At 39.5% G+C, this 13344-nt stretch overlaps 1 protein-coding gene across 2 annotated transcripts in view; it reads right to left on the bottom strand.

Moving 5' to 3' along the window:
* LOC135479025 (ras-related C3 botulinum toxin substrate 2-like) overlaps positions 1-13344 on the bottom strand; it is a 45910-nt gene that overhangs the window by 15973 nt on the left and 16593 nt on the right. For both annotated transcript variants that reach the window (XM_064758729.1, XM_064758730.1), the window contains 2 exons: positions 2664-2810; positions 2135-2249 (listed from right to left, as the gene is read on the bottom strand). In XM_064758729.1, the coding sequence (XP_064614799.1) occupies positions 2135-2249; positions 2664-2779 (231 nt within the window). In that variant the 5' untranslated portion in view covers positions 2780-2810. The remainder of the gene's footprint in view (positions 1-2134; positions 2250-2663; positions 2811-13344) is intronic.

Genomic DNA, 13344 nt, shown 5'->3' with positions numbered 1-13344 from the left:
TTTTGAGGTAGTATTATTTACTACATACAGTATATAAACTGCTGAGATTGTACAACAATGTGGGAGAAGCATCATGTGCTTTACTACAAAACGGTCAAAAATCTGTCCCCCAAATGTGGGCACAAGTTGCTAACGCAGAAATTATCTTGTATTCATACTTTTAAATGTTTCAGTGAAGAAAACCTTGAGAATTCTTTGCATTCAGAATTTGGTTGTCAAACAATTATTCAATAAACACCATAATACTATGTTGATTTGGCTTACAGCTAACATCCATCATCACACTATGTTTTTGTCTACATCATACATGTCACCAGCCATCAGTAGCTAACAAACTTCCGTGTGTCTGTACAATACATGTCACCAGCCATCAGTAGCTAACAAACTTCCGTGTGTCTGTACCATACATGTCACCAGCCATCAGTAGCTAACAAACTTCCGTGTGTCTGTACCATACATGTCACCAGCCATCAGTAGCTAACAAACTTCCGTGTGTCTGTACCAGACATGTCACCAGCCATCAGTAGCTAACAAACTTCCGTGTGTCTGTACAATACATGTCACCAGCCATCAGTAGCTAACAAACTTCCGTGTGTCTGTACCATACATGTCACCAGCCATCAGTAGCTAACAAACTTCCGTGTGTCTGTACCAGACATGTCACCAGCCATCAGTAGCTAACAAACTTCCGTGTGTCTGTACAATACATGTCACCAGCCATCAGTAGCTAACAAACTTCCGTGTGTCTGTACCATACATGTCACCAGCCATCAGTAGCTAACAAACTTCCGTGTGTCTGTACCAGACATGTCACCAGCCATCAGTAGCTAACAAACTTCCGTGTGTCTGTACAATACATGTCACCAGCCATCAGTAGCTAACAAACTTCCGTGTGTCTGTACCATACATGTCACCAGCCATCAGTAGCTAACAAACTTCCGTGTGTCTGTACCAGACATGTCACCAGCCATCAGTGGGCTAACAAACTTCCGTGTGTCTGTACAATACATGTCACCAGCCATCAGTAGCCAACAAACTTCCGTGTGTCTGTACCATACATGTCACCAGCCATCAGTAGCTAACAAACTTCCGTGTGTCTGTACAATACATGTCACCAGCCATCAGTAGCTAACAAACTTCCGTGTGTCTGTACAATCCATGTCACCAGCCATCAGTAGCTAACAAACTTCTGTGTGTCTGTACCATGCATGTCACCAGCCATCAGTAGCTAACAAACTTCATATCAAGTACTTCACTTATAACAGGCTCGGACAGGCAGATTTGTACCCCAACAGCAGCTTTGCAATAAGGGAGACATGTATACAAAAATGTAAATGCTTCAAAAGAAATGCAACTTCACATTCAAAAAAATCGTTCAAATTATTCCATCCACATAAACAGCTTTTTAGAAGAATTACCACATGTGTTGTAACGGAGGTTGTGTTATCTGTATCTGACCTGACTGCTGTAGAATGAAGTACTCTAACATGACAAGATCATCACGAGCAGGCAATCTAGCCCTAACTGCCTTCCCGCAGCCCCGTGCCTACCTCCCAACCCCTCCTTCTCACACATATATGTATAGTGTACACCTAACTCCCCAGTAATGAGGAAATAGGCTGAGTTTTTATAGCTTTGTACTCAGGAGTCTATGGAAACATGCGTGAGATAACACTTGTCATTCCTGAAGTGATGTAACACATGTCAAGGCAACAGTACCTGTATGTATTTATTTATCTGACTGGTGTTTTATGCTGTACTCCAGAACATTTCACTTATAGGATGGTGACCAACATGATGGTGGGAGCAAACAAGGCAGTGCTTGTAAGATTGGGTTTTCTCATCTAGGATAATCACTATATTAGTACTTCTATCTCTTAATATATCATTTGATTTGTAAATAATTTTCACAGTCCCCAATGTTCTTCTGAATGTGCTGTGCACGGACATGTCACTAATGTGAAAACCCATGTGCCAATCACATGTGACTATCCCCAAACACAAATGTGACAACCTGATACATTTACATATATCACTATACTCAAAACCACGGTGATAACGTTATGTGACTATCCTACCCTGCCACTCCGGAGACACCCCCCCACTCCCCACCCCCAAAGGCTGAGGAATTTACCTGTGGGTAGGAGAGAGGTCGTAACCTGTCGTAGTCTTCCTGGCCAGCCGTATCCCATAATCCCAAGCTGACTGCTACGCCATCTACCATCATGTTGGCAGTGTAATTATCAAATCTGTAAAGAAAAAAGCTGTTCGTGAAAAGGAGCTATGGTGCAAGCCACTGGGCAGGTTGCTGATAAAACTGTGCAGTGCATAATACAAGTATGATTTACAAGTACAAGTGTTGCACTGCCACATTAATAACAGAGAAAATTCCAAACCAAATCTCTGATTGTTTTACTCTTTCTTATGGTAGATACAGTAGAAATGGTTTCAACACAATGTTTTTAAACAGGCCAATTCTGACTAAAGTCATAATTTGAAACACTTTTTTTAAATGTAATTTTTTAAATATAGATTAGAATATCTAGATTAAACCTTTGAGAACCTAATCGATCTGATCTGAACCTAAACCCTCATCATACCGTTGTGAAACAATGTAACGAGATGAACAGTGAAATAAAGCAAGGGGAAACAACTGTACTCACACTGTGGGCACATATTCCCCCGGGAAACTGTCTGTCGTATATGAGATGAGCATACAGGTCTTCCCCACTGTCCCATCGCCCACGACCACACATTTGATTGGTCGACCCTGGGCCATTATGCTAGGTACCACCGGACCCTGGCACTCGCTGCAACAACAAGAGCAACATTCAGTTAAAAGAAAAAAGTCTGTACAAATGCATGTGGCTAGGATGCGAAATCAGTGGCCTGTATTATTGATTTTGATCAAGTGAATGAATGACATGTATTGTGACCATATTCCTTTCATCAAGATTCTTCAATCTATCAGAATGTGTTCATCTTTGCTTACTTATTCCTTTGTGATCAGTTTTTGCCTACTTGTTCCTTTGTCATCAGCTTTGCCTGCTTATTCCTTTGTGATCAGTTTTGCCTACTTGTTCCTTTGTCATCAGCTTTGCCTGCTTATTCCTTTGTGATCAGTTTTGCCTGCTTATTCCTTTGTGATCAGTTTTGCCTACTTATTCCTTTGACCAGGTTTTGATCAGTTCCCAATTCAGCAGACCATCATACATTTCTGTCTTTTTGACTACTAACTAGTAATGTTTTGTTACTAACTGTATTCTACAATAACCAGGTTTTGTTGACGTTCACAGATTGCTCTGTTGTCCAACATGCTATAATTTCCTGTTATCAGCTGTTGTTCTCAGAATATCATCCAATGCCGAAATCCATATTGTGTATGTAGTGTATGTTCTGCCTGACTACCCAGGTGTGACCAACAAAAGTACCTACATGTATACCTGTTATGTTCTGCCTGACTACCCAGGTGTGAGCAACAAAAGTACCTAAATGTATACCTGACTACCCAGGTGTGAGCAACAAAAGTACCTACATGTATACCTGTTATGTTCTGCTTGACTACCCAGGTGTGAGCAACAAAAGTACCTACATGTATACTTGTTATGTTCTGCCTGACTACCCAGGTGTGACCAACAAAAGTACCTACATGTATACTTGTTATGTTCTGCCTGACTACCCAGGTGTGACCAACAAAAGTACCTACATGTATACCTGTTATGTTCTGCCTGACTACCCATGTGTGAGCAACAAAAGTACCTACATGTATACTTGTTATGTTCTGCCTGACTACCCAGGTGTGAGCAACAAAAGCACCTACATCTATACTTGTTATGTTCTGCCTGACTACGCAAGTGTGAGCAACAAATGCACCTACATGTATACCTGTTATGTTCTGTCTGACTATCCAGGTGAGACCAACACAAGCACCTACGTGTATACTTGTTATGTTCTGCCTTACTATTCAGGTGTGAGCAACACAAGCACCTACATGTATACCTGTTATGTTCTGCCTGACTACCCAGGTTGCAGCAACAAAACCACCAACATGTATACCTGTTATGTTCTGCTTGACTACCCAGGTGTGAGCAACAAAAGTACCTACATGTATACTTGTTACGTTCTGCCTGACTACCCAGGTGTGAGCAACAAAAGCACCTACATGTATACTTGTTATGTTCTGTCTGACTATCCAGGTGAGACCAACACAAGCACCTACGTGTATACTTGTTATGTTCTGCCTGACTACCCAGGTGTGAGCAACAAAAGTACCTACATGTACACTTGTTATGTTCTGCCTGACTACCCAGGTGTGAGCAACAAAAGCACCTACATGTATACCTGTTATGTTCTGCCTGACTACCCAGGTGTGAGCAACAAAAGCACCTACATGTATACCTGTTATGTTCTGCCTGACTATCCAGGTGTGAGCAACAAAACAACCTACATGTATACTTGTTATGTTCTGCCTGACTACCCAGGTGTGAGCAACAAAAGCACCTACATGTATACCTGTTATGTTCTGCCTGACTATCCAGGTTGGAGCAACAAAAGCACCTACATGTATACCTGTTATGTTCTGCCTGACTATCCAGGTTGGAGCAACAAAAGCACCTACATGTATACCTGTTATGTTCTGCCTGACTATCCAGGTGTGAGCAACAAAAGCACCTACATGTATACCTGTTTACAGGAGTTGTGAGAGCAAGCAGCACATGCACTCTGAAATATTTCTGTGATTTTACAGCTGTACTCAACTCCCTCCTGGCCCAGTATATCATGTCTTATCTGCTGTTGGGGGGGGGGGGGGGGGAGGGGGGAGGAGCTTCCTGTGTTACCATGTACACACACACACACACACACACACTGATAAACAGTGAGTCATCTGGGTTATACATCTACTGCAGTGAGCCATGCAATGATAACACAGAGAACCCTCACTCAGCAAGCTGGTCATGGTAAAGTCAACAGGGGGCCTAACCCTGCATGTTCTCACTGCACCATACACTCTAAGACTGTAATTTAGAGACATGTATTTACTGGTAAATGTACACGTAGAATACTGGTAACTGTAAACGTAGAATACTGGTAAATGTGCAGGTACAAGTGGTGCTGCAAACGTGCATGTACATGTTATGCAACTCCTCCCATCCAGACTAATACATGAAAGCACAAATAGCCGACTATGACATACAAATGAACAGACAAAACCACAACCTCGAGGTTAACATGCATGGAGGCCATGGTGATACCTGTCTGTAAGGTTAAATGGCAACATATAGATGTAGTCCTTTGTGGTGGAACCGTGTTCCAACTTCAGCAACTAGACTAAAACTGGCAAAATAGTTCTATCTGATTGCACTATACATGTAATTCTAAATGACAGACTACATGGAGTCACTTGCAGTAGAGCCATAGTCAAACTGCAAACACTCAGACTTAAAAAACAACTTCAGTGTAGTCCATTATTCATGTTAGAACCATGGTCCATTCCCTAAGGTCCAGTGCCCATATACACAAAGGATACTGCACAGTGAAGGTTGAATTTCATAAATATTTTTCGAGTGAGAGGCAGAAATGTTGAGCGTCTCAGGGTTGAGTGAGTTGTCATTTCCGTCTTTCACGAGCAAAAATTTGTATGGTATTCATCCTACACGGTGCAATGTTCTATTTATTATTTATATTTTGACAATATCGTGATTTTGTGTATTTGAATAAGTTTGAGCAATGTTTACAGCCGTAGGCCTTCACAGACTTGTGTATATAGTGTAGCGTCATAGAAGAGGTCTTCATCACACTGTGTCTTGTTGCGTGACACAGGAATGTTAAAATTGACTAAACTTGCATTCTGTGTATTCTGTGTAAAGTGTATTCTGCCATAACCAAGTGAGCATGTGATGGGATTGACAGTCAGAAGCACCTCACCTTGTGATCATGACAGTCAGAAGCACCTCACCTGGTGATCATGACAGTCAGAAGCACCTCACCTGGTGATCATGACAGTCAGAAGCACCTCACATGCCAATCATGACAATCAGAAGCACCTCACATGCCAATCATGACAGTCAGAAGCACCTCACATGCCAATCATGACAGTCAGAAGCACCTCACCTGGTGATCATGACAGTCAGAAGCACCTCACATGCCAATAATGACAATCAGGAGCACCTCACATGTTGATCATGACAATCAGATGCACCTCACCTGGCGATCAGGACAGTCAGAAGCACCTCACATGACAATCAGGAGCACCTCACATGCTAATCATGACAATCAGAAACACCTCACCTGGTGATCATGACAAACCTCCAGATCATACAAGGCAGCCACACAAATGTACAGTGTGTAGGTATGTACATGTACTACTACTACTATGCACTGATCATAGTGATATTCATGTATCTGAAGTGCCCATAATGTAATAGAACCAAGTGCTACCACTGCACGCTAATCACAGTGATATTCATGTATCTGAAGTGCCCATAATGTAATAGAACCATGTTCTACTACTGTGCGCTGATCATAGTGATATTCATGTATCTGAAGTGCCCATAATGTAATAGAACCATGTACTACTACTGTACACTGATCATAGTGATATTCATGTATCTGAAGTGCCTATAATGTAATAGAACCATGTGCTACCACTGCACACTAATCACAGTGATATTCATGTATCTGAAGTGCCTATAATGTAATAGAACCATGTACTACTACTGTACACTGATCATAGTGATATTCATGTATCTGAAGTGCCCATAATGTAATGGAACCATGTACTACTGCCCATAATGTAATAGAACCATGTACTACCACTGCACACTAATCACAGTGATATTCATGTATCTGAAGTGCCTATAATGTAATAGAACCATGTACTACTACTGTACACTGATCATAGTGATATTCATGTATCTGAAGTGCCCATAATGTAATAGAACCATGTACTACTGCCCATAATGTAATAGAACCATGTACTACCACTGCACACTAATCACAGTGATATTCATGTATCTGAAGTGCCTATAATGTAATAGAACCATGTACTACTACTGTACACTGATCATAGTGATATTCATGTATCTGAAGTGCCTATAATGTAATAGAACCATGTACTACTGCCCATAATGTAATAGAACCATGTGCTACCACTGTACACTAATCACAGTGATATTCATGTATCTGAAGTGCCTATAATGTAATAGAACCATGTACTACTACTGTGCGCTGATCATAGTGATATTCATGTATCTGAAGTGCCTATAATGTAATAGAACCATGTACTACTACTGTGCGCTGATCATAGTGATATTCATGTATCTGAAGTGCCCATAATGTAATAGAACCATGTACTACTACTGTACACTGATCATAGTGATATTCATGTATCTGAAGTGCCTATAATGTAATAGAACCATGTGCTACCACTGCACACTAATCACAGTGATATTCATGTATCTGAAGTGCCTATAATGTAATAGAACCATGTACTACTACTGTACACTGATCATAGTGATATTCATGTATCTGAAGTGCCCATAATGTAATAGAACCATGTACTACCACTGTACACTGATCATAGTGATAGTCATGTGTCTGAAGTGCCCATAATGTAATAGAACCATGTACTACCACTGTACACTGATCATAGTGATATTCATGTATCTGAAGTGCCTATAATGTAACAGAACCATGTACTACTGCTGTACACTGATCATAGTGATATTCATGTATCTGAAGTGCCTATAATGTAACAGAACCATGTACTACTGCTGTACACTGATCATAGTGATATTCATGTATCTGAAGTGCTCATAATGTAATAGAACCATGTACTACTGCTGTACACTGATCATAGTGATATTCATGTATCTGAAGTGCCTATAATGTAATAGAACCATGTTCTACTGCCCATAATGTAACAGAACCATGTTCTACTACTGTACACTGATCATAGTGATATTCATGTATCTGAAGTGCCCATAATGTAATAGAACCATGTGCTACCACTGCACGCTAATCACAGTGATATTCATGTATCTGAAGTGCCTATAATGTAATAGAACCATGTACTACTACTGTACACTGATCATAGTGATATTCATGTATCTGAAGTGCCCATAATGTAATAGAACCATGTTCTACCACTGTACACTGATCATAGTGATAGTCATGTATCTGAAGTGCCCATAATGTAATAGAACCATGTGCTACCACTGCATGCTAATCACAGTGATATTCATGTATCTGAAGTGCCTATAATGTAACAGAACCATGTACTACCACTGTACACTGATCATAGTGATATTCATGTATCTGAAGTGCCCATAATGTAATAGAACCATGTACTACCACTGTACACTGATCATAGTGATAGTCATGTATCTGAAGTGCCTATAATGTAATAGAGCCATGTACTACCACTGTACACTGATCATAGTGATAGTCATGTATCTGAAGTGCCCATAATGTAACAGAACCATGTACTACTGCTGTACACTGATCATAGTGATAGTCATGTATCTGAAGTGCCCATAATGTAATAGAACCATGTACTACTGCCCATAATGTAACAGAACCATGTACTACTACTGTACACTGATCATAATGATAGTCATGTATCTGAAGTGCCCATAATGTAATAGAACCATGTTCTACTGCCCATAATGTAACAGAACCATGTTCTACTACTGTACACTGATCATAGTGATATTCATGTATCTGAAGTGCCCATAATGTAATAGAACCATGTGCTACTGCTGTACACTGATCATAGTGATATTCATGTATCTGAAGTGCCTATAATGTAATAGAACCATGTACTACCACTGTACACTGATCACAGTGATATTCATGTATCTGAAGTGCCCATAATGTAATAGAACCATGTACTACTACTGTACACTGATCATAGTGATATTCATGTATCTGAAGTGCCTATAGTGTAACAGAACTATGATCAAGCATCAAGAAACTAATTCATATTTTCATTTATTTACTAAGGGACGTACACAATGTAACATACAATATCAAATATAGGATTACATAGATACACATGCTTGGGCACATGTTGATCATAGGGATGAAAAGTCCACCATGAATCATTACATCTGAAGTACATATCAGACTCCGCCTCAATCATAGAAGCTCAATCCCATTCCTAAATTCTGATAACCATCAGAACAAAGGCCATGTTTGTTTATTTCTACAGATGGCCTTGTCACAGCTCCATGTCAAGATGGACATAGAAAGCAACACATGTATCATGAGGCTTACAGTACAGCACATGTACTATATAGTCTTAGAGTTGAAGAATCCAAGTTCACAAGTACTTGTGTAATGGCAGAGAAGTGATTTGTTTTGAGTTCAAACTCTTTTGTGGTTGAAGGAAGAAACAGTTCTCCTCCTGTGTCATGCGACGAGTGAAAAATCGCCAGCAACCTCTGTGGGCAATAATTGACCAATCACTTAACTCAACCTGTTCTAGTGGCACAAGTCACACCCCTTTACTTTAGAAACTTCTCAAGCATACAAACGTTCAACTCCTCAATTTTCTCCAGCGTTTATCCACTCTAGGTAAATTTTTGCCCAACTTTTTTCAGACATCCATGTAGTAGTAAATATCATCCCGCAACAGATTCCTACCATTTTTGACAGGTTACATGATACAGTAGGACTTTTTTTACGTTAAGCCATAAGAGCATGAACTGGAAATTCCCCATTAGATCTTCAGTTACCATACATGTATGTAGTGATTACCATTGTTTACGTGTGAATTATTCATCAGACATTCATGGATGAAATGAAGTTTAGCACTCACGAGGGCAATTACTGACAATTATGCCTACAAATACAAAACTATCTTGAGATTGGAGAACCATATTGAAAATCACATGCACGCATGTTTACGTATATATTTTAATCTACCGTCGCCAACCTACCTGTTTAGGGATAAATCCAGTGTTGACATACTGTAGTTATATACAGTATACCTCTGACTTTGTAGTAACTAAAGCGACAAGGCTAAGATCCTTTATAACACACAGACGAGACAGGCGTATCACATCAAGGGGGAGATGTTCACTTTTACCAAATCTCCACAATACAAATGCTCTTGTCCACTGGTCAGTAAGATCAAAGCAAACAGTAGCTACACACTATATACCAATTGTACAGGTATGACACAGCTCAGAATCAAAGCATGACTCTACAGCACATCTTACTGAAGTTGGTGTAAAGACATCATCAGAGCTGTGTCATGAACAAGCCTGTTTGGTACAATGGTGGTGAGACTATCACTATCCAGATGATGTCTCCTGAGTACTGGTGGAGTTACGACCTAAGCTGGAACTGAACTAAGTCCTTGAACTACACTGTAGTATCTGGGATTATCTTAATTCCAGGTAATATACGAGGTAAAACCTATAGTCCTTCTATTACAAGCATCATGCATCATCCCACAAATATGTACACATGTAGACTTGGTGTTTTCTTGTCACATCATAGACAATTGATCTGTGTTCACACTGACCTGGCTCAGCTTTATATAGATCTCTCAATTTCTACCTCTATCAATATGTACCTGTCTATAACAGGAAATACAAAGCCATGTTCATGGAGACAGTATGAAAGGCACCATTGATCACATGGTCCCCATTACACTGTCACAGACGCTCCACCTGGAGTATCATTAATAGCTGTAAATACCTGTGCACAGGTTAATGAGAACGAGGTAGTGTTATACAGGTGAAACTCTTGTACTCCCTGACCTCTAAACTAGTATTATCATATATAACAGTGAAGCCACTTGTTCAAACGTCTGTTCAATGTTACAGTAGGATTGGTACAAATAAGTTTCAATGTGGGCTGAAGTATTATTTGCTTTGTAGTAAGATGGGGTTGGCACTGTCATGTAAAGGATACATGAAAAGGTACCATAAAACAGCAAGTATAGTTTTAAGGAACATGAAGGAAGATTTGCCACAAAAAGAAAAAGACAAAAAAAAAATTGCCACTTACTGAGGCATGTTTTATATTTCTTAATAAGGCCTCCATTTTATGCGTGTTTTCTGTCAATGGTTGAAAATATTTGGAAATTCAGGCTCTCCCCCCACAATGAAGTAGTTTTGATAACTATGACGACTGACATCAACACAGTAGGGTATTGAATTTCCAGACTGACCAGTTTAAAACCATTTTTACACTCCAAGGCTAAAGCTGATGTTAAAAAACAAGCCTTTCACGTATCCTCTAAGGTTTGAAATTTATACGCCTCAATTCTAACCAAAAATGCTGTTTCACCACAAAACCAAATTGGATTAGCGAGGAAGAAACTGCATAAAAAATCCCTGTAGTTCCTGATGGTTAAGGTCAGATACACCTTACAGTGAGAAATCTATTTCTGTCCAGATCCCTTGATTTATTACCAGCAGGAATAATTTGGCCAGGGCAGTGAGTTAATCACTGCATATTACACGTCAGTAGATGTATATCTGTACTTACATCTATATCAGCATCAAAGAACTAAAAATAGGTTGAACTTACATTTGAGCTTATCTATATGTACATGTATGTACCTACATGTAGTGTATAGTAGTATGGCTGGAGAAAAGCAGAGTATTGGTACAAGAGTACAATATCTCCACTGTCCTAACACTCATTATGATCGAGGCTTAACATGTATATCAGCAAAAATCTCCTGAATGGACAGCTGTGTTGACAGGACTAATTTATTATTATCTGTGACAAATCACTCAGGTATTTACATACATGCAGGAGAATACCTGTAACAAATCACTCAGGTATTCACTTACATGCAGTAGAATATCTGTAACAAATCACTCAGGTATTTACATACATGCGGGAGAATACCTGTAACAAATCACTCAGGTATTCACTTACATGCAGTAGAATATCTGTAACAAATCACTCAGGTATTTACATACATGCAGGAGAATACCTGTAACAAATCACTCAGGTATTCACATACATGCAGTAGAATACCTGTAACAAATCACTCAGGTATTCACATACATGCAGGAGAATACCTGTAACAAATCACTCAGGTATTCACATACATGCGGGAGAATACCTGTAACAAATCACTCAGGTATTCACATACATGCAGTAGAATACCTGTAACAAATCACTCAGGCATTCACATACATGCAGTAGAATACCTGTAACAAATCACTCAGGTATTCACATACATGCAGGAGAATACCTGTAACAAATCACTCAGGCATTCACATACATGCAGTAGAATACCTGTAACAAATCACTCAGGTATTCACTTACATGCAGTAGAATACCTGTAACAAATCACTCATGTATTCACATACATGCAGGAGAATACCTGTAACAAATCACTCAGGTATTCACTTACATGCAGTAGAATACCTGTAACAAATCACTCAGGTATTCACTTACATGCAGTAGAATACCTGTAACAAATCACTCAGGTATTCACATACATGCAGTAGAATACCTGTTACAAGCCTGGAAATAATGTTTAGCAAGTGCAGGAAATCTTGGCAAATCTTCCAGCTACTCACATCATTAAAAAAAAGGTACAAGTTCATTTGCACCGCAGTTTTATCCTGAATCAGTTGGCTTCTGTCAAAATACTATTTGGTGCAGGACATTGTCCTTGTCCTACTTATTTCCAGGCTTGATGTTTTGATGTATGTGTATTATGATGACTACATCTGTTGTTGTCTACCAGCTACATCTGTTGTTGTCTACCAGCTACATGTACATCTGTTGTTGTCTACCAGCTACATCTGTTGTTGTCTACCAGCATACATATAATTTATCATGGTGAACACTGCCTCAAGAGGACTACACTGCATGTGCTAAATGACAGCTTGCAGCTGCAACCTTAAAAATATACATGTACATGTACCTTTAAAAGCATAGATGTATGTGCACTATAACAGCCTCACGAGGCTATTAACTGTTGCTGTGGCAAACCACAAAGTGCAGAGTTCAGATGTGAATATACACTGCAGATTCCTGAACAATATGACATTTAGGATACACACATTATGTAATCATTGGTTATGTCATTTGTTTTTCATTTCCATGATGCAGTCACAACATGACATCAGAAGACTGACAGATGACATCTAGATGTACATGTACACGAAAATTGATACTGTATATAGATCTGAAGTGATTGAGTAATGCAATCTATACTAGGCACAAAAAGGAACAATCCCACATAGAAAACATTTCACCTAAACTTTGTCACTTAAAGTGTCGCATTTTGCCTTATTCAGACAGCTTCATTCATCTTCAATACGGTGTCATAGCCTTTTTTGTGAAGTTTTAGGACTTTCTTAT

This window comes from Liolophura sinensis, chromosome 12 (assembly GCF_032854445.1).
Source record: "Liolophura sinensis isolate JHLJ2023 chromosome 12, CUHK_Ljap_v2, whole genome shotgun sequence".
In the NCBI taxonomy this organism is placed as follows: Eukaryota; Metazoa; Mollusca; class Polyplacophora; order Chitonida; family Chitonidae; genus Liolophura; species Liolophura sinensis.
Note: the sequence above shows the minus strand (reverse complement) of the source record. Positions and strands in the feature narration are given on the sequence as shown.